The sequence below is a fragment of the Oreochromis aureus genome, linkage group 8 (assembly GCF_013358895.1).
Source record: "Oreochromis aureus strain Israel breed Guangdong linkage group 8, ZZ_aureus, whole genome shotgun sequence".
NCBI lineage: Eukaryota > Metazoa > Chordata > Actinopteri > Cichliformes > Cichlidae > Oreochromis > Oreochromis aureus.
Genome location: NC_052949.1, coordinates 16,641,704 through 16,664,512, shown reverse-complemented (window position 1 = coordinate 16,664,512; position 22,809 = coordinate 16,641,704). Strand labels below are relative to the sequence as shown.

Sequence of the window (22,809 nt, the reverse complement as noted above, 5' to 3'; positions counted from 1 at the left end):
CAGTGAGGGATTTTTTCGAGTGATAAAATGGCTTAAATGTGTTACCGACCCCTGTCATGGAAACAGTAAACTACTGGAAAGCCCCATCATGAAGACACATTATCCTGCTGGAAACGTCCGTCAGAAGATTAGTAGACGGTAGTTATACAGGGATGAACATGATCAGCATTGGTGTTTAAACAATGCTGTGCCCAAACCCCTCATGTTGATGTGGATCTGGCCCCTAAATGCAGTCCGAAACGTGGGCATGTCACGATTTTCAGTGGCAGAGGACCCAAAATGCAAAGGATGAGAGGCGAAACTAGATTTTTTTTTAAAGCATGCTGTTTATTATGGCCGATAACAAAACATTAAACAAACAAGAAAACCAACTAAACGAGAAACTAATCACAAAAACCTAAACTGGGAAAAGAAGAAACATTAAACTTGGAAAGCCTGGAAATCCCTGAGCAGTTGAGACGTGGAGGCACGTCGACAAGGGACAATTGGAAACTGACACAATATATACACATGAGGAGAGACAAGGTAAGTAGAAACGTGGGGAACACAGCAGGAATGAATTAGACATGACGAGACACGGGAAGCAAAACTGAACACACTGAATGCAGGACGAGACTCTGTCAAAATAAAACAGGAAGTAAAACACTGAGACCATGGCTGTATCTCAATTCAGGGCCTGCATGCTTTGGAGGCTGCATTTGAAGGCCGATTACGTCACAGCGACGCGATGAAGGCTGTCCCAATTTGAAGGCTGCTCCAAATGAAAAACGCGTCCTCCTTTTTCCCAGATTTGAAGGATAGGTCGGGTGTATCCTTCACGGCCCACCATATCCCAGAATTCATAGCGCAGCCCAGCCAATTCCAGTTTCCAGCAATGCGGCAGCTACTTAGTTGTAATATTACTCTTATTAAACTCTTTTTAATACTTTATTAATTAAATTATTATTTATAATATTTGTATAATAATATAATAATGCTTTTCAAACATGGCAATGGGAAAGAAGCACAGTTAAAGAGTCTGAAATATTACTCTTTCTGGGTGACAAAATAACATATTTTCAGGTGAGGATGTAGCTTTGTAAACTTCAAATATCTGCTTGGTTTATCAAGACATCACATATTCGCAAAAGTGCTCCGGTTTTCAGAGACATCTGTTACCCACCAGCTCATAAGCTGACTGGGTGTTCAAAGCTCATTAGAGCTGGCGAGAACACCGGACTCCCGGCACATCATTTTCACATCGCCCCGCGGACTTTCTCTACTCAGGTTAAACATGATATATAAGTCTCTTAAATAACTTAAAAATGTTATTGTTTGGCTTCTTTCAGTGTTTATTTGTTCCTGAGTAAATCAGATTGGCTGAGATTAAAGTTATAGTTTTCAAACAGCTGAATTGTTATATTTTGTATTTATATTTCACATATTTTTCCTGTTATGTATAGTCAACATAGACAAAAACAAGCCAGACTTTCGATTTTCTTCATGCAGCAAATTTAATGAGGAAAAAACATTTTATCTTCCTCCACTCCCTCTTCCTGACTGTGAGTACAGTATTTACCATCACTAATATTTTGAGAATGATCTACTATGTCAGCAGTAAACCCTTTGTCCGAGATCTGTATCTATGGCTGTTAAGAGATTTTTACTTGTTTTACTATACTTTTATAAAGCCTATGTTTTACGTCTTTAGCACACATATTGCTGCAGTGGAAAATAACCACTCTTGTATAACTGCTTGTGAAACCAGTGTTTCAACTACTTTTAGAGAAAAACAGGAAACGCCTAAGGATCTTGAAACAAGAAGATTATGCCATATTCACGAGGAGGAAGACATGCAGAAGAGTTATCGAAAGGGGAAGTACGCCTTTGCCCTTGTCAGAGTTATGAAACTATACATTGTGTAAACGAGTGTATAAATAAAGGCGGCGGACTACAGCTGGGTGTGAGTCTCACTCAGAGCTCTCACCCATGTACATGTCTTAACAAGCTTGTCGTCTCTTTCCTTACTTACTGAAACGAAATGCTCATGACAATGGCTGTTAAAGTTGCTGCGTGACTATTAACCACGGTAACGGTACCTGACGTCACTCTTCTCTGAGCATCCTATGGTGGAATATTAGATTACATTTCCTAGGTAAATAGCCCCAACTATATAAAGCCTTGTGTATCCCCTGCAGTCTCAAAGGAGTATGAGAGACTCACAACTAATATTATGCAAAGATTTAACAGATTCATCTGAATTTAGCTCTGTACTTAGGTTATACATAAAAAACAAAATTTTCTTTGTTTAATGAAGAGATCTGATTTGACAGAATGGCGGGTCAAATCATGTTTTTTGTGTTGCTCTTGGGAATGACAGGTTAGTAGTTTTATTTATGTTCCTTCAATACATTTTATGGTGTGTTTATTTTTGCCAAAGTGATCACTGCAAAGTTTTTGGATCAGAAATTAAAATCTTGCAATCGTAGAGAACTTGTCATCATTTTCTGCATTTTCTGTTTTTGTTTCATGTGCAGGTGTAGTCACTACTCAGGCTGTCAGTAAGTTTGCATCTTTTCAAAACTTTCTCTAAAGATTTGACTTTCATCGTTTTATCATCAATTTATATCAGCCTCATATTTACACATTCATAGGAGTAAACACTGAAAGCCTGTGAGAAATATGTTTTATATGTATGTTTGGAGAATATTGATCAAATGAGTCTGTCTGAATCTTTTTTCATGATCTACCTAATTGCTTCTTAGGACCTCTTTACCCAACATCTGGAACTGTAAGCTCTGCAATAGATGATGGAAGTTCTCCACAGATTACCCTGCTAAGACCTTTTTTCTATTTTGGGCGGACATATAACAGTATTTACGTATGTAAAAATAACATTAACAATTCATGTACCACATATGTACCATACAAATATTTTGCTGTCTAATTAAATTTCCTGTCACTAACTGCAATATAAAACGTGGTTTGCAAAAGAAAATCTCAATCTGTTTATCTAGATGTCGTGACAGGAAATACTTTTTTTCTTTTCTTTTGTTTCCAGGTCAATCATAACGGACACCTAACATTTACTGGTCCACTAAGTGAATATACAAGTCAGAGGTTCCCACAAGGCATCAGAGACATCATTGCTCCATTCTGGACAGATTTAGACAACAGAGGAAATGGTCAGATCTACTACAACCAATACACCAGTGGAACTGTTCTCCAGCAAGCTACACAGGACATCAATCAATACTTTCCAGGACTGAACTTTAATGCCAACTGGGTCTTTGTTGCAACATGGTATGAGGTGGCCTATTATCCCACAAGTGGAACAGTAAGTCAGATTGCTAAATTCGGAAATAAATTATGTGCTTATGTGTGATGTATACGTGAAAGTCTGTTGCCTACTTTACTAACTCGGGAACAGTAGGTTAGTGTAATCTAGTGTCATCTTCCAGACATAAAGACATAAATTCCTGTGACAGATTTCATACAAATATTCTTTTTGAATATTGCGCTTTTTAAAAAAAGTGATAACTAAAGATGGCCTAAAGCATTTCATACTAAGAAACTAAGATGGTTACGGTAATAGTAATTATCTGAAATCTAGACCATTCAAATTGAAGTACGAATGTCTTATGAATTAACACATTTGATACAGTGATACACCAAAAGCCTATCATAACAAAATTAGGTGTAAATCCAGCAGAACACTGATCAAACAGTACATATAATAATAGAATTCATATTTTCCAGCGCACTACTGTCCAAGCTGTGCTGATCTCTGGAGGCCAATATTCATTTCTGCTGATGAACTACGGTATAATAGCTTCAACACCACTGAGCATTCAGGTAAGACCTATTGCAGTTAATACTCTGCATATTTACTAATGAAAAAACATTCATTATTTCTAAATGCATTAATCATATTTTTGTGACTCACATTTGCAGGCTGGTTATGATACAATTGGCTCCACTCACTATTATGTCCTCCCTGGATCATTCACTAGTGCTGCATCAGGGAGTAACTCAAATTTTCGTCTTGGCAGCAACGTCAATGAACCTGGTCGCTGGGCCTTCCGGACAGACCGTGGATCAACAGGCTGCACTTTTAATGGTAAGACTGCAGGATACAGAGGGCAACTGCTTCTGCAACCTTTATGTTATATATCATTACAGTCATGTGCAACTGTAATAGGCAAGGCAAGAATTCTAACCACAATGCATTAAAAGTACGGTAAAGCAATGAGGTATAGGTTATTAATGTGAAAGTCTCTGACTGCTTTTCCTTAAGGTTGTTGGAATCAAGAACTAATGAAGGAGTTTCAAAGAGAAATCAGCTTTCAAATTATTAGTTGGAGGCTAAAAAAAAACCAATCTTCCTACCTGCTTAAAGGATGTTTAGCTCAAGAATTCAGAGGTTTGGAAAAATTTGAATGGTAACATAGGTCATGCAAAGAACAAAGAATGATAGCCAGAGAAGCTGTTCCCAACAAACTGACTTATCCTAAGGCAAGATTCACATGGACACATTGCTTAACACAGATTATGTCACGGCGAGTGAAGAGAGCCATGTGAAAAAAGGAAAAAGAGGATCCAAGCGCAGGCAGTCGTGAAGGTGTGAAAGTGATTTATTGACACGAAAATATAGAGAGGCAAACGACAAAACGGAGAACTAAACTATACTGGGACAGCTAAACTACAGAGCATGAACAAGAACACGAACCTGGACATGAAAGAAGGAAGATGATAATGATGACGGCAGGGGACACACGGATGAAACATGGTGGACACACAGACGGACCAGCAACTACAATGACTAAAGACGTGACTTAAATACACAGAGAAACACAGGGAGATTGCACACAGGTGGTGGACACAGCTGGGAGTAATTAATGAGACGAGACAAGAGGTAAAACTGAACACACTCACATGAGACGCAGACTTTCACAATAAAACAGGAAACAAGAACACTACACCAAGACGCAGACCTGACACTGAGAGACAGACAGAGAATGACACATGGAACCTGAACTCACACAAAACATGAGAACACAAATCCTAAATACAAATAAACAGAAACATGGAACTCTAACAATAATCATCATCACCATCACCAAAACACCAAGATAACTGAAACACAGTACCAGAGAAACATAAAGAATAATCCATGATGCAAAAGTAAACCAAAACATAATAAACTCAAAATACTGGGTCCGACGGACCCAGAACCGTGACAGATTACTTATTCAATTCAATTCAATTCAATTTTATTTATAAAGCGCCAAATCATAACAAAAGTCGCCTCAAGGCGCTTTATATTGTACAGTAGATAGCACAATAATAAATACAGAGAAAAACCCAACAATCATATGACCCCTATGAGCAAGCACTTTGGCGACAGTGGGAAGGAAAAACTCCCTTTAACAGGAAGAAACCTCCGGCAGAACCAGGCTCAGGGAGGGGCGGCCATCTGCTGCGACCGGTTGGGGTGAAAAGAAGAAAAACAGGATAAAGACATGCTGTGGAAGAGAGACAGAGATTAATAACAGATATGATTCGATGCAGAGAGGTCTATTAACACATAGTGAGTGAGAAAGGTGACTGGAAGGGAAAAACTCAATGCATCATGGGAATCCCGGCAGCCTCACGTCTATTGCAGCATAACTAAGGGAGGATTCAGGGTCACCTGGTCCAGCCCTAACTATATGCTTTAGCAAAAGGAAAGTTTTAAGCCTAATCTTGAAAGTAGAGATAGTGTCTGTCTCCGAATCCAAACTGGAAGCTGGTTCCACAGAAGAGGGGCCTGAAAACTGAAGGCTCTGCCTCCCATTCTACTTTTAAATACTCTAGGAACAACAAGTAAGCCTGCAGAGCGAGAGCGAAGTGCTCTAATGGGGTGATATGGTACTACAAGGTCATTAAGATAAGATGGGGCCTGATTATTTAAGACCTTGTATGTGAGGAGCAGGATTTTGAATTCAATTCTGGATTTAACAGGAAGCCAATGAAGGAAGCCAAAACAGGAGAAATATGCTCTCTCTTTCTAGTCCCTGTCAGTACCCTTGCTGCAGCATTTTGGATCAGCTGAAGACTTTTCAGTGAGTTTTAGGACATCCTGATAATAAAGAATTACAGTAGTCCAGCCTGGAAGTAATAAATGCATGAACTAGTTTTTCAGCATCACTCTGAGACAGGATATTTCTAATTTTAGAGATGTTGCGCAAATGGAAGAAAGCAGTCTTACATATTTGTTTAATATGTGCGTTGAAGGACATGTCCTGGTCAAAAATGACTCAAGGTTCCTCACAGCATTACTGGAGGCCAAGGTAATGCCATCCAGAGTAAGAATCTGCTTAGATACCATATTTCTAAGATTTTCAGGGCCGAGTACAATAACCCCAGTTTTATCTGAATTAAGAAGCAGAAAGTTAGCGGCCATCCAGGTCTTTATATCTTTAAGACATTCCTGCAGTTTAACTAATTGGTGTGTGTTACCTGGCTTCATGGATAGATAGAGCTGCGTGTCATCTGCATAGCAGTGAAAATTTATGCTATGTCTTCTAATGATGCTGCCTAAGGGAAGCATGTATAATGTAAATAGAATTGGTCCTAGCACTGAACCCTGTGGAACACCATAATTGACCTTAGTGTGTGAAGAGGACTCTCCATTTACTTGAACAAATTGGAGTCTATTAGACAGATATGATACAAACCACTGCAGTGCAGTACCTGTAATACCTACAGCATGTTCTAATCGCTCTAATAGGATATTATGGTCAACAGTATCGAACGCTGCACTGAGGTCTAGCAGGACAAGCACAGAGATGAGTCCACTGTCAGAGGCCATAAGAAGATCATTTGTAACCTTCACTAAAGCTGTTTCTGTGCTGTGATGAGCTCTGAAACCTGACTGAAACGCTTCAAATAAGCCATTCCTCTGCAGATGATCTGTTAGCTGTTTGACAACTACTCTTTCAAGGATTTTTGATATGAAAGGAAGGTTGGAGATTGGCCTATAATTAGCTAAGACAGCTGGGTCTAGAGATGGCTTTTTAAGTAAAGGTTTAACTACAGCCAGCTTGAAGGCCTGTGGTACATAGCCGATTATTAGAGATAGGTTGATCATATTTAAGATCGAAGAATTAATTAATGGCAGGACTTCTTTGAGCAGTTTTGTAGGAATGGGGTCTAAAAGACACGTTGATGGTTTGGAGGAATTAATTATTGAAGTTAACTCAGAAAGATCAATTGGAGAAAAGAGTTTAACTTAACATCGATGGTATTAAAAGTAGCTGTAGATAATATTACATCTGTGGGATGATTATTGGTAATTTTTCTCTAATGATAAAAATTTTATTTGTGAAGAAGTTCATGAAGTCATTACTAGTTAACGTTAAAGGGATTGTTGGCTCAGTAGAGCTCTGACTTTTGTCAGCCTGGCTACAGTGCTGAAGAGAAACCTGGGGTTGTTCTTATTTTCTTCAATCAGTGACGAATAGTAAGATGTTCTGGCTTTGCGGAGGGCTTTCTTATAAAGTAGCAAACTATTTCTCCAGGCTAAATGATGATCCTCTAAATTTGTGACACGCCATTTCCTCTCCAGCTTACGAGTTATCTGCTTTAGGCTACGTGTTTGAGAATTATACCACGGAGTCAGGTACTTGGATTTGAGGCCTTAGTTTTCACAGGAGCTACAGTATCCAGAGTCGCACGTAGTGAGGAGGTAAAATTATTAACAAGATAATCGACCTCTGTTGGAGTAGCGTTCAGATAGCTGCTCTGCTCTATGTTGGTACAGGGCATTGAAGATGATAACAGTGGGTGGATTATATTCTTAAACTTAGTTACAGCACTTTCAGAAAGACATCTACTTTGATAAAGTCTACTCTCCGCTGCTGTGTAATCAATTATTGTAAATGTTATCAGGAAATGATCAGACAGCAGAGGGTTTTCAGGAAACACTGTTAAATGTTCAGTTTCTATGCCATATGTTAAAACAAGATCTAGAGTGTGATTAAAGTGGTGGGTGGGTTCTTTTACATTTTGAGAGAAGCCAATTGAGTCTAATAACAGATTAAATGCGATGTTGAGGCTGTCATTTTAGCATCTACATGGATGTTAAAATCACCCACAATAATTATTTTATCTGAGCTGAGCACTAACTCAGATAAAAGTCTGAGAAATCAGAGAGAAACTCTGTGTAAGGCCCAGGTGGACGATAGATGATAACAAGTAAGACTGGTTTCTGAGTTTTACAGCTGGGGTGGACGAGGCTAAGCATCAGGCTTTCAAATGAATTAAAAGTCTGTCTTGGTCTTTCGTTAATTGATAGACTGGTGTGAAAAATTGCTGCCACACCGCCCCTCGGCCTGTGCTTCGGGATTTCTGGTAGTTAGAATGACTCGGGGTGTTGATTCATTTAAACTAACATACTCATCCTGCTGCAACCAGGTTTCTGTAAGGCAGAGTAAATCGATTTGTTGATCAATTATTAAGTCATGTACTAACAGAGACTTGGAGGAGAGAGACCTAATATTTAATAATCCACATTTCACTGTTTTACTCTTTGGTTCAGATGTGGATACTGTATTGTTCTTTCTTTGTGATTTTTTATGTTTAAGTTGTTTATTGCTGGTTTTAGTTTGTTTTTTGTCTTTTGGGAGCTGACACAGTCTCAATGGAGATGGATTTTGGGGGTAGCAGGAGGAGAGAAGCTGCAGAGAGGTGTGTAAGACTGCAACTCTGCTTCCTGGTCCCAACTCTGGATAGTCATATTTTGGGGGTTTAATAAATTGGTCCATATTTCTAGAATGAGAGCTGCTCCATCCAAAGTGGGATGGATGCCGTCTCTCCTAACAAGACCAGGTTTCCTCCAGAAGGTTTGCCAATTATCTATGAAGCCCACATCGTTTCTGGGACACCACTCAGACAGCCAGCAATTTAAGGAGAACATGCGGCTAAACATGTCACTCCTGGTCTGATTGGGGAGGGACCAGAGAAAACTACAGAGTCCGACATTGTTTTGGCAAAGTTACACACCGATTCAATATTGATTTTAGTGACCTCCGATTGGCGTAACGGGTGTCATTACTGCCGACGTGAATTATGATCTTACTGTATTTACGTTTACCCTTAGCCAGCAGTTTTAAATTTCCTTCAATGTCGCCTGCTCTGGCCCCTGGAAGACAATTGACTATGGTTGCCGGTGTCTCTAGCTTCACATGTCTGAGAACAGAATCACCAATTACCAGAGTTTGACCCCGCGCGGGTGTGTCGCCGAGTGGGGAAAAACAGTTGAACACATGAACAGGTTGGTGGTGTACCTGGGGCTTCAGTTTAAGACTATGCTTCCTCCTCACCGTCACCCAGCCGCCCTCTTTCCCCAGCTGCTTGGGGTCTGCCGGGGAACAGCTAGCGGGGCCTACGCTATCTTCGGCTGCACCAGCTACAGGGGCCTGGCTAGCTACGGGTGAATGAAGGGTGCGAAGCCGAGTCTCCAATTCAGTAATCCTGGCCTCCAGAGCTGCAAATATGCTACATTTGTTACAGGTATCATTACTGCTAAAGGAGGCCGAGGAGTAACTAAACATCTGACACAATGAGCAGGAAAGTGCAGGAGGGACAGGTGAAGTAGCCATGGTGCTAACGAGTCGGCTACGAGCTAAGCTAAGCTAGCGAAACAGTAAAGAGACAGTGAGTGAATACTTTGGCTATAAATTAGGTAGTGAGTACACAGAAAGGGTGATTCAGATGAAGCACGTTAAGATTATACTAATACTTATCACAGTTACTTCTTCATTTTGGTGCCAAACTGCATAAGGAACTATCTCCCTCGCTCAGGATATTTCCACTGATAATGTGATGTGATTTAGTGGCGTCTGCACTGGTGTTTAAAAAGTTTCATATTTCAACACAAGCAATGCATGCAAAGCAGACAATGAAAACTGAAGTGGATGAGGTTTCTCAGTACCTTACAGTTGGAGCCTTAAATATGAATCCTGCACCAGTTGTACTTTGATGGCCAGGAATCATTGGGTTAGGTGAAACTCAACTTGTTTTTGAAGCAATAAAGAGTGACTTGGCCCTACACCAGCTAGCTGCATACCTGTTCTTTATCTAAGTAGGTTGATGTTGTGCAATGAGAGCTGACCTATATACAGAAGTGACACAATTGTGATGCACATCACACACCAATGCTTCTGGGACGTCTTTTGAATAATTATTTCACAGAATAATAATTTACACTTTTATTGCCCAGCCTCATTTCACACATATTATTGTTATTGCAAGTGTTTAGTCTGCTAAATTACAATGCATTGTTATATATTTCATTCAGGATTCAGAGCTCATCACAGTACGGAAACAACTTTAGTGAAAGTTGCAGATGGCCTCTGACAGTGGAATCATCTCTGTACTTGCCCTGCTAGACCTCAGTGGAGCGTTTATTAACGACAGTATTTTATTGCAGAGATTAGAGCAGGCCATAGCAATTAAGCCCTTGCTTGAATCATGTCTATCTAATAGACTCCAATTGGCTCATGTAAATAGGGAGTTGTCTTCACACTAAAGTTAACTATGGTGGAGTTCCACAGGGTTCTATGCTAGGACCAGTTCTGTTTACATTATACATGTTTCTTCTAGGCAGTGTCTTTCAAAGGCATCGTGTACATTTTCCCTGCTACGCAGATGATCTCCAGCTCTGTCAATGATGCCATAAGACTTAACTGTAGCCTTAAAGACATAAAGACCTGGGTAACCTTCAGTTTCCTGCTTCTAAATTCAGATCAAACTAAGATGATTGCACTTAGCCATTAAAATCTTACAAACATGATGTCTAACCAGATGCATACTCTGGATGGGACTACCTTGGCCTTAACACTAACAGAAATTTTGGAGTTGTTTTTGACCAGGTTATGTCCTTCACTGCTTGTATTTAACACATATTTAGGATTGCTTTCTTGCATTTCTACGGTATCTCTAAAATGAGAAACATCCTATTTCAGAGTGATGCTAAAAAATGAGTTCATGCATTCATGCGCTTAAAGGCTGGACTACTGTGATTCGTTATTATCAGGTTGTCCCAAAAACTCACTGAAAAGCCTGGAGTTGATCCAAAATGCTGCTGTACTGACAGGGACTAAAAACAGAGAACATATTTCTGTCACGGTTCTGGGTCAGTGTTGACCCAGCATTTTGAGTTTCTTATATTTTGGTTTAATTTTGCATTATGGATTGTTTTCTTATTCTCTTGTAGTGCTTGTGTTGGTGGTGGCGATGATGGTGGTGATGATAATGATGATGATTATTATTATTAGAGTTTCATGTTTCTGTTTATTCGTGTTTTAGGAATTGTAGTCATGTATTGTTTGAGTTCCATGTGTTATATTCTGCCTCTCAGTCTGCGTCCTTGTTTAGTGGTTTCCTGTTTTGTTTTGAAGGCGTGTGCTTCATGTTAGTGTGTGCAGCTTTGTTCCCCCTGTCTCGTTAGCCCTGATCTCTCCCAGCTGTGTCTCCCTCCTGTTGTCCATTCCCTGATTACTTCCCTGTGTATATTAGCCCTGTGTTTGCCCTTGCTCAGTGTCGCGTCGTACCCTCAGATTGTGCCCGTGTGTTCTCGTGTGCAGTAGTTTCATGTCCACTGCCATCGCTCAGTTTATGTTTTTCTGCCAGCAAATAAAGCTGAGGTTTTTGAGTTACAGTTCAGTGTCAGAGTCCTGCACTTGGATCCTCCTCTCCGCCTGCCCGCAGACAGAGCCCTGACAATTTCTCCCTGTTAAATCCAAAATCAAATTTAAAATCCTTCTCCTCATATATAATCAGGGCCCATCTTAATCTTAATATTATCTTAATACTTAATGCTCTTATCTTAATGCTTAATGCTCATATAAAGTGCCTTGAGGCAATTACTGTTGTTATTTGACACTATATGAAAAAAAGGTGTGAACGTTTTTTTCCTATAGCTTTATGAATGTAAATGTCTGGAAATTTTAAACTAGGCATAAGGGACATTTCCTTTTATTCTTTTTAAGGTGAATTAGTGCAGCTGGGTGCTTCATTCTGGAGTGACAGTACCTGTGCACAGAAGTGCACATGTACCTCAACAGGCCTGCAGTGCCACAACCAGCCGTGCTCCTTTTCACAAATCTGCAAGCCAGCTTCCTTCCAGTTCTCCTGTCAGACAGTGCCAAGAGGAACCTGCACCATAAGTGGTGATCCCCATTACTACACCTTTGATGACACAGTGTTTCACTTTCAAGGCACTTGCACCTATGTTCTCTCTGAGCAATGTAACAGTGGACTGCCCTACTACAGAGTAGAGGGCAAGAATGAGCACAGAGGCAGTACTCGAGTTGCTTGGACACGACTGGTGAAAGTGCATGTCTACAATGACACAATTGAGCTTGTCAAAGGACGTCGTGGTCAGGCTAAGGTTGGTCATTTTGATTCTGGATAAATACTACACTTTATGACGAGATATAGTTTTCTCACTTGTTACATTTGCTGTTTTTTTACAGGTTAACGGGAACTTTGCATCCACTCCATTCTCCCTTAGGAATGACACCGTGCAGGTTTATGAGTCAGGTTTTTCTGTGTTTGTCAGCACTGACTTTGGTTTAGTGGTGTCTTATGACACAAATCATTATGTCCAGATCAGCTTGCCCTACACTTACCAGAATGCAACATGCGGTCTTTGTGGAAACTTCAATGGCATTCGTAGAGATGACTTTCAAACTCGTGACGGTGAGGTTGTGAGCTCTGATGTGGTTTTTGCTAACAGCTGGCAAGCATCTGGGGATGATGAGCCTGGCTGTGGGCCACAGTGCGGAGGTCTGGACTGTGCTGTTTGCACTGTAGAAGAGACAGCATTGTACAGCAACACTGACCACTGTGGTATCCTCAGCAGTAGTTCTGGACCTTTTGCAGCTTGCCATCAACAACTTCCTCCACAGTCCTTTGCGGACAGTTGTGTGTATGATCTGTGTGTAGGAGGAGGGTACCAACCCATTCTCTGTCAAGCCCTAAGTGTGTATGCAAGTCAGTGTCAACAAAATGGTATTCAGCTACCAAGTTGGAGGAGACCCGGATTTTGTGGTATGTTAATCACTTTTTTTTTTTTTGCATTATTTCAAAAATATTATTGTATTAAAATTCCACTGATGTAAAGATCGATGTTGTTCTCTTATTCCTAGAAATCCCATGTCCAGCCAACAGCCACTTTGAGTCTGAAGGCACAGGATGTCCAGCTACCTGTGTTAATCCCAACTCTACCCACAACTGCCCTCTACCTCCCCAGGAAAGCTGCATCTGTGATTCAGGCTACATCCTCAGTGGTGGGGTCTGCGTCCCTCATGCTGAGTGTGGCTGCAGCTTTGAGGGCCGTTACTACCGCTCTGGACAAACTGTAATACTAGACGAAAACTGTGGGAGGCGTTGTAGCTGCAGTTATGGCTCCATGACTTGTCAGTCTCATGGTTGTGGCCCACTTGAATCATGCAAGGTGGAAGATGGAGAAAGAGGATGCAGACCAAATAGCTATGAAACATGTTGGATCAGAGGCTCAGGGTCATATCAGACATTTGATGGACTGACATACCAATATCCTGGAGCGTGTCGATTGACACTTGCCAAAGTTATGGGACTGTCCAGTCACCCAAACTTCATGGTGACAGCAGAAAAAGTGCCAAGAGGCCAGGAAGGTTTTGCACGAATTCTGCATTTTGAAGCAGAGGGGATACACGTATCTATTGAGATGGCAAGGAACAGTAAAGTGAAGGTAAGTGAATGGAACACTTACTTAAAATTATGTTCTTCCTTTAATTATTTATTTATGTGTACACGGACACAATACTGTTTAAGTCTTGTTAACTGCAAAAACACTGGATGACCCTGCAGGTTAACGGTCAGCTGATCAGGCTGCCTTTCAGCACTCCATCCAACCGAGTCCAAATCTTCCACAGCAGCATTTACAGTGTCATCATTCGCACCTCCTTTGATGTAACTGTACAAACAGTCTGGCCTCACTTTGTCCGTGTCACTGCTCCTGGTGTCTACAATGGTTCACTGGGTGGACTCTGTGGTGACTACAATGGTCATCCATATGACGACTTCCGCACACCCAATGGTGTTCTGGTCAACAGTTCTCAGGACTTTGGAGACAGCTGGCGAGATGGCTCTCTGGCTGCTCACTGCGTGGAAAGCATGAACCAAAATTCTACAACTAATTACAATTCTAGTGAGTACTGTGGCATTCTCAGCTCACCAGATGGGCCATTTGTACCCTGTTGGTCTGTGGTTGACCCAAGGCAGCAGGTGGATGTATGTGTGGAGATCATGAGGGGCTCTAGCGATCCAGCATCAACTCTGTGTGATGCCCTACGAGATTATGCACTTATGTGTCAACAGAAGGGTGTTGCCTTAGGACAATGGAGAAATGCAACTGGCTGTGGTAAGCATTCAACTGTTTTTTAATTAATTCTAGCTATGATCTCCAAATGTTTAAAAATGCCTTTTTTATATTAACCTGTTTGTTTTTCTCCAGCACTAACCTGCCCGTCAAACAGCCATTATGAACTCTGTGGAACAACTTGTCCTTCTGCTTGCCCCAGCCTCTCTTTCCCCTTCACCTGTGATACTGTGTGCCAGGAGGGTTGTCAGTGTAACAATGGTTTTATTCTCAATGGCGACCAGTGTGTTCCACCAACATCTTGTGGATGCTATCACCAAGGACGCTATCGCGAAAGTGGTGAGCAGTTCTGGGATAGTGAAGAATGTCAGAGCTTGTGTACCTGTAACGGCACTACAGGGAACGTCCGCTGTACTCCCAACTCCTGTGGCCCCCAGGAGTCCTGCCGTGTGGTGGAGGGCGAGTTTGGCTGCCATCCCAACCCCCATGGCACCTGCTCTGCCTCTGGAGACCCTCACTACATCACCTTTGATCGTAAGGCCTATGACTTTCAAGGAACCTGCCGCTATGTTCTGGTGACCCTTTGTAATGCCACTGATGAGCTCAATCAGTTTTCTGTGGAAGCTAAGAATGAGGCATTGAATGGGCGTCCACTTTCAACAGTAGCTGAAGTTTTTGTGAATGTGTGGAGCTACGATGTTCATATGTCAAGGGACAGAAGAGGTTTGGTACAAGTAAGTAGTTAATGATATTTCTCATTAGATGATTGTTATGAATAATATCAGATTCATGAAGTAAATGGCAGCTACATATATTTTAGGGATATTTTTACTGCTGTGAAAGAAAAAAATAACAATTAAAAAGCAGAAAAAAATAACCACTGATTTTCTTTGCATCTCTCTTCTAGGTGAATGGAGTAACTAGAAATTTACCTATTAACTTGAATGAAGGTAATGTGTCTATCTATGCAACAGGATCTCGTATAGTTGTCAGCACTAATTTCGGCTTGAGTGTCACCTATAATGGATATAGTGCAGTGTTTATCTCCGTACCACCAAATTACAGGTACAATTCCCACCCATCAAAGCTACAGTCATTATTATTTGACATGCTTTAAAAACCAGGATAATCCCATCTACATAAGTCATTTATTTGCTATTTATCCTTATGAAACTAACACAAGGACTAATGTTAACTGTTGTCATCAACACAGAGAACAAATATGCGGACTTTGTGGAAATTTTAATGGAAATCCAAATGATGATTTTCACACACCATCTGGAACGATAGTCACATCTCCAGATGAGTTTGGGAGAGCCTGGAAGGTGCCAGGCAACTACACGTGCAATGACGGCTGTGGCTCCTCCTGTCCACAGTGTGCCAATGAACAGCCTGCTAGAGATCAGTGTGAGGTGATCCAGGCAGCTGATGGGCCCTTCAGTTTCTGCCACGAGGAGGTGGACCCGGCACCATATTTCAACGACTGTGTGTTTGATGTATGTTTGTCAGGAATACAAGGCCACGATCTCTTGTGCAGTGCCATTGAATCATATGTCAGTGCGTGTCAGTCTGCTAATGTTCGAATCTATCCGTGGAGGGAGAACACCACCTGCAGTGAGTCAACATGTCATTTTATTATATTTATATCTAAATTTACAAGAAATTTGCTAACCACTTAAGTAATTTGACAACACTCATTATATCCACATTGTATTACATTAAAATTAGATGTCTGATTATTGCCATATTTTGCTTTTCTCATTATTAAGCATTGGACTGTCCAGCCAACAGCCATTATGAGCTGTGCGGTACTGACTGTGGCCACACCTGTGCCAGTAGCATTGATGAAACCTGTGAGCAGTTCTGCTCTGAGGGATGTTTCTGTGATGAAGGCTTCATCAAGAGTGGGACCAGGTGTGTCCCAGTGGAAAGCTGTGGCTGCCAATATGATGGATTCTACTATGATGTAAGACATTAAAGTCAATAGTAAACAAACAACAGTGCCTATTATATAATGTCTATTATAGCTCAGTAATAATGTGGTAATACTGAGGTAACAAGGTGGAAACAAGAAGATAAAAATAGAGACATAGCAAATAATTGCGACTTAATTTCCAGAGTAATAACCAAGTGATCTAGTGAGTACTATTACATTTAAATCTAAGTATAACAGATCATAAATTATAAGTGATAATATGGATACAAATGTATGTACATGAGCTAAAAAAAAATTAGTAATAGTATAGTCACAATCACTAGCAATAAAACACATTTCATATATACTAACCTCATAATAATAGGGTAACAAGATACTAATATGACTTTAGGTTTTAATGTATTAGGATACCATTACCATATTGACATAATGCTGGAATTAATCCTATGTTAATAACCTTTTAATACAAGCTTCAAGAAATGTGATGTTACCTGGAAACACATGGTAGTTTAGGTCTAATACCAGGAATCAGAGCTGCATAATGTAAAACATGCTAGTTCCATGTTAATAACCCAAAAAATCCAAACCGTATAAAAAATTTCAGGAAGCATGATGAATACCAGGAAATGTGGTAGTTTCTGTGAAATAGCAAGCAATGCAAAACTACAGTTTATACTTTCATATAACTGAAATCCTAGGACCAAAAAACATCTTATTTGCTATCATATATTCAGCATATCTATTATGACTATGTTTTATATTACAGCACTAGAAAGAAAATAATTCATATGTAGCTATACAAGCAGAATGATGCTCTAACTCTTTAAACTGCAGATTAAAAAAAAATCTCTTCCTAAATAAATGAATGCATTAAAAAATCAGTTGAAAATTATACAGCTACATCAGCATAATTAAATACTCCTTATCATGCAGCTCTGTTCCACATATTTATTGAAATTGTGGCATTTAGCGTCTGTCCTCTCTGTGGGAGAAAGAACAACAGTTACAACTAGTTGCTCTGTCACAATATTTAGTATATTAATAGTTGCAGTTTGTAGTGATCTAGCAATTACTGCACTAAATCACCTACAATTAATGAAAAAAAGAATTCAGAATGGCATTTTAAGAACTATATTTGTTGTATCAATTTGGCTATAAATTGGTGTTGTGTGGTTCACAGGCTGGCGAGTCCTTCTGGACAGACAGTTGCTCCCAGAGATGTGAATGTCACGCTCCCAATGACCTGCGATGTTCTGCTGCATCTTGCACTCCTGAACAGCAGTGCTCCATCAGAGACGGACAGCTGGGCTGTTACGATGCCATGTCCACCTGCACTGTGTGGGGGGATCCACACTACATCACCTTTGATGGAGCAGTGGCTCATTTCCAGGGAACTTGCTCCTACATCATCGCTGAGAGCACGAACCATGGCACTAACGAAACCCAGTTTCAGGTGATAGCCACCAACAATCACCGTGGAAACAATCGTGTGTCATTTGTGTCTGCAGTGGACATATACCTCTCAAATCATCCAGAAAGTGTGCACATCAGGATTGGACCCAATAAAAGAGTAACGGTAAACTATCTATCACTTTGAAGATGAACAGCATTCTACTTTGTCTAATCTGCACAAAAGTAACAACACACACTTATTGCATCTCTTGTCCTCTCAGGTAAATGGAAATGATGTGTCTCTTCCCACCACAGTGGGAATCTTAGCTCAGGTGGTAAGACAGGGAAGCTACATAGTGGTTGATGCCTCTGACTTGCTAGTCCAGTTTGATGGTCAGAGCACTTTACTGGTCAGACTGGGCCAAAACCGTCATGACAGAGTCACAGGGATGTGTGGAAACTCTAACAATGATCCTTCAGATGACAAAGTCTTACCCAATGGCACACTGGCACAAAACGATAATTATTTTGGACACAGCTGGAAGTCACCCACCAGCCAACCAGGGTGAGTTGCAATGGAAATCACTACTGATGCTTCAACAAGGCAGTAGCTGATGGCAGTATGATTTGTCTTTTCCAGATGTGGCTCCACTGATGAAGATGATGATGGACTGAATGACTGCACCTTTAGAGAAGAATACTCCCAACTCTGCAGTGTCATCACCAACACCACCGGCCCATTTAGTGCCTGCCACCTGCACTCTGACCCCGAGCCATTTTTCTCTTCCTGTGTCTACGACCTCTGCCTCTACACTCCAGCCAATGGCATGCTGTGTTCCGCTGTCTCCGCCTATGAGAGAACCTGCTCTGTTCTGGGGCTAGACATCCCTGACTGGCGCTCTGCTTTGCATTGTGGTATGTTTGTACTGCTCAAATGAGACATTTAATAAAAATTTAAATCATTGCCATTCATCACTGATGATCCTTTCTCTGTGTTTGCAGATGAGTCAGACCCCTGTGAAAAGCTGGACTGCACAGAGCACGAGTGGTGTGGTGAGAAGGATGGTGTCTATGGCTGCTTCTGTGATGAGCACCACCATCGGCCAAACAATGAGAGCTACGGTGCGGGCTAATTAAACCTTCAGTAATATCTGTAGTGTATTTATTGCATTAGTCAGCCTTTATATTAAGCAGTCAAGTCAACAAATGTCTTTCAAATCAGTATTGATGACTCAGCTTTAAAAAATCATGTCATAACGCATCAGATTGTGTTTCTCTCTCCTTCTTAGACTCGTCCATCACTTGTGTCAGTAGTTCCGGCACCATATCTCTGTCCCGCTGTCAGCTGTTTGAGGCCGGCTTCCACTCTGATGCCCTCCATCTTCGAGATGAAACCTGCAACGGGACTCTTGAGGATGGTCGACTGCTTTTCCACTTCAACAATGATGACCAGCTTTGTGGGACAATGCTGAGGGTAACATTAGTACATTGAAGGAATCTTCTGGGCAGCATTTTTAATTTTTGAAAACATGCTTAAAATCTTTTGTCTTCTTACTCTTAAGAGCAACGGGACCCATTTCAGTTATGAGAACACCATCAGCGGGGATGTGGACTCTCATGATGGTCTCATAAGTCGTGAGAAGAGCATCCACCTGCACTTCTCCTGTGACTATCCTCTGACCCAGGCACTGTCTATGGATGTTGGCATCAACCCTGTAGAGAGGTGATAACCACAACACCATCTGGCTTACATTTTTTGTTTTTTTGCTTTTTGGTTATATGACATTGTGGTTGCTACTTTTCCAAAGGTACATAGCTCGCTAAGCTTTATAGAAATCTGTGTTTGATTGTCTTCGTGACCAAATGACCATGTGAATCACCATCATTTTACCCTGTCTTTGTTTAATACAAACATTGTTCTAATGTGCTCAATTTTTTGTACACCCACTCTGTCACCTCAATTTGTTTTGATCATTTCCAATTACTTTCTGCAATATGTTCTAATTGGTGGTTGAACGCTTTTATATGTAATTTCTTCTAGGCTGTATGACCCTCTTTGTAATGCTGTTTATAATAAATTTACTTAAGAGTTACAGTGCTTTTCTATTAATGCATTAACTGTGTATTTCCTTCATTTGTGTTACATATTTTTGTATATATTTTGCTACAGACTGCACACACACCTGACCACTTTATGAATTCCAAATCCTGAAAACATCTTGTTTTATCATGTTTTCCTGTAGCATTGTACACAAGAGACTTCCATCTGGTCTGGGCCATTATCATTTGAGGATGATACCCTTCCGGGACCCTGGCTTCCACTTCCCTTTGACCAGAAACAGAAATTTAGAAATGGAAATAGATGAGAGGTTATACATTGAGGTTCAGACACAGGGAATCGATGAGCGGCAGATCTCCACTATTCTGGACTCTTGCTGGGCAACGCCTGTTAATGATGCCAGCTACCCTGTGCGCTGGGATCTCATCACTACACAGTAAAGAAATTGCCTTAACTATTCTTTTCTTGTCTTTTGTGATGGGTGAACTTTAATCATCTTCTTATCATAACTAAGTTGTTTGCACATTAACACTGCAACTTTCGCATTATGCTGTTACCTAGGTGTCCTAATCCAGCAGATGGCACAGTAGAGCTGGTTCAGAACGGCGTCTCCACCATAGCCCGTTTCTCATTCAGGATGTTCACCTTTACCAACTTTTCATCTATCTACCTGCACTGCCAGGTCCACCTGTGTCTTTTGAGACACAATAACTGCACAGCTGTACGTACTACTTATGACTATTTGTATTAACACTGGGAAAAAATCTTTCATACCACTTATTGGATTCCTTCATCTGCTGAAATCACTCTGCTTTCCACAGCATTGCTACCCAGGTTACCATGCAAGAGTGGCGAGGGATATTTCCTACCATGACAGTGAAGGCATCTCATTGGGACCGCTTGTATTGAACACGGGTAACATTTTTACAACACTGGCAGTCTTGTAGATGATACAGCTGCATAATCAGTGGATTGTGATAATTGTATTCATGAGCCAAGTTTGAATTCACTGTAGATTTTGGTTGTTTTCTAACAGAAAGAAGAATGAAAGCAAGCAGCTCTCCAGGCCTCTTGACATCTCTGGTGACCCTGATAGTCTGTTTGCTGACTGCAAATATTCTGATCTAGAGAAATCAAGTTAATGCACAAATTACAGCAAACTCAGCAGTCGTATAATCACTGAGTATAAATTTAATAAGTAAAAGAACTAAAAGTAGAATCAGAAGACTTTTTTTTTTATATACATAGAGGAATACTGATCGTCTGAAAAGTGGATGTTACTGAATATTTGACATTTGTGAAAATGCTTCTTATTTGCTCTGAGTGCTCCTGTTTGTAATAGCTGCAGTTTTTTCTTTGCAACACTGGAGGGCAGCACCTGATCAAAAACCTATCTTGTATGCTTCTGTTTCCAGTTAATGAGTTTTATCTTCAGGTCATTCAGGTTCATTTTAACATGGTTACATCATGATTTATTTTATGGTATTCATTCATTCATTCATTAGCAAATATAAAAACAATGAAAAAGAAATGTATGTGTGAAATATGAATGTCTTGTAAACTGTGTCAAAATACAGTCTGAGTTGATTGACAGTTTTGCTTTCTTTTTTCTTTTTTAAAGTAAAAATGTTACTACATTGCTTTTGAGTCACTTTTTGAATTTACAAAGAGGGCTCTTCATGTAACTGTAATAAAGGAGGAAAACTCCATTTTAGAATCACAATACATATTTTTTTTATGCAAGGGACAAGTAAACAATAACCTCAATCCAAACAGTCACTACAAGGTTTCCATTTCACATGAAAGAAACTATCCGCGATACAAGAGGTCGGGGGTGATTTATCAGTCAATATGTCATAGCGTTGTGGAATGAGACCTACAGCAAACATAATACCAGTTAACACAAATGCACATCATGAAATTTATCATTGGTGTTGTGATACAAGTGTTCAAAGAAGGGCTTTGTGTCCAGAGGAATAATTGAATGCTTGATAAACTATAGCAAGCATATGTTGGACACACAGTTCAAAATGGGTTTGTTTTGTAAACATACAGTGGCTTACAAAAGTATTTGGCCCCCTTGAACTTTTCCACATTTTGTCACATTACAGCCACAAACATGAATCAATTTTATTGGAATTCAGCGTGAAAGACCAATACAAAGTGGTGTACATGTGAGAAGCCCCCTGAGTCAATACTTTGTAGAACCACCTTTTGCTGCAATTACAGCTGCCAGTCTTTTAGGGGATGTCTCTACCAGCTTTGCACATCTAGAGACTGAAATCCTTGCCCATTCTTCTTTGCAAAACAGCTCCAGCTCAGTCAGATTAGATGGACAGCGTTTGTGAACAGCAGTTTTCAGATCTTGCCACAGATTCTCGATTGGATTTAGATCTGGACTTTGACTGGGCCATTCTAACACATGGATATGTTTTGTTTTAAACCATTCCATTGTTGCCCTGGCTTTATGTTTAGGGTCGTTGTCCTGCTGGAAGGTGAACCTCCGCCCCAGTCTCAAGTCTTTTGCAGACTCCAAGAGGTTTTCTTCCAAGATTGCCCTGTATTTGGCTCCATCCATCTTCCCATCAACTCTGACCAGCTTCCCTGTCCCTGCTGAAGAGAAGCACCCCCAGAGCATGATGCTGCCACCACCATATTTGACAGTGGGGATGGTGTGTTCAGAGTGATGTGCAGTGTTAGTTTTCCGCCACACATAGCGTTTTGCATTTTGGCCAAAAAGTTCTATTTTGGTCTCATCTGACCAGAGCACCTTCTTCCACATGTTTGCTGTGTCCCCCACATGGCTCGTGGCAAACTGCAAACGGGACTTCTTATAGTTTTCTGTTAACAATGGCTTTCTTCTTGCCACTCTTCCATAAAGGCCAACTTTGTGCAGTGCACGACTAAAAGTTGTCCTATGGACAGATTCCCCCACCTGAGCTGCAGATCTCTGCAGCTCGTCCAGAGTCACCATGGGCCTCTTGGCTGCATTTCTGATCAACGCTCTTCTTGTTCGGCCTGTGAGTTTAGGTG

The 22,809-nt window shown here is 40.7% G+C and overlaps 1 protein-coding gene across 1 annotated transcript; it reads left to right on the top strand.

The window, feature by feature from the left end:
* The first annotated feature begins 1,939 nt into the window (after positions 1-1,939).
* LOC116332113 (alpha-tectorin-like) lies at positions 1,940-21,369 on the top strand. Its single transcript, XM_039616105.1, has 24 exons — positions 1,940-2,359; positions 2,517-2,540; positions 2,745-2,860; positions 3,041-3,316; positions 3,739-3,834; positions 3,934-4,099; positions 12,015-12,415; positions 12,501-13,077; positions 13,176-13,759; positions 13,879-14,431; positions 14,525-15,123; positions 15,297-15,454; positions 15,603-16,003; positions 16,159-16,355; positions 17,506-17,901; positions 17,999-18,282; positions 18,358-18,632; positions 18,720-18,839; positions 19,007-19,191; positions 19,280-19,440; positions 19,961-20,212; positions 20,338-20,497; positions 20,598-20,691; positions 20,813-21,369. Exons 1-24 carry the CDS (start codon positions 2,314-2,316, stop codon positions 20,902-20,904), a joined length of 6,213 nt encoding a protein of 2,070 aa, XP_039472039.1. The 5' UTR covers positions 1,940-2,313; the 3' UTR covers positions 20,905-21,369.
* The last annotated feature ends 1,440 nt before the right edge of the window (positions 21,370-22,809 follow it).

Bases quoted from the DNA above. Each gene is read 5' to 3' on its own strand.
- LOC116332113 (XM_039616105.1), top strand. From the start codon at position 2,314: ATGGCGGGTCAAATCATGTTTTTTGTGTTGCTCTTGGGAATGACAG. The intron at 17,902-17,998 runs GTAAACTATCTA...TTGTCCTCTCAG, and splicing joins GACCCAATAAAAGAGTAACG to GTAAATGGAAATGATGTGTC. The intron at 20,213-20,337 runs GTAAAGAAATTG...GCTGTTACCTAG, and splicing joins TGGGATCTCATCACTACACA to GTGTCCTAATCCAGCAGATG.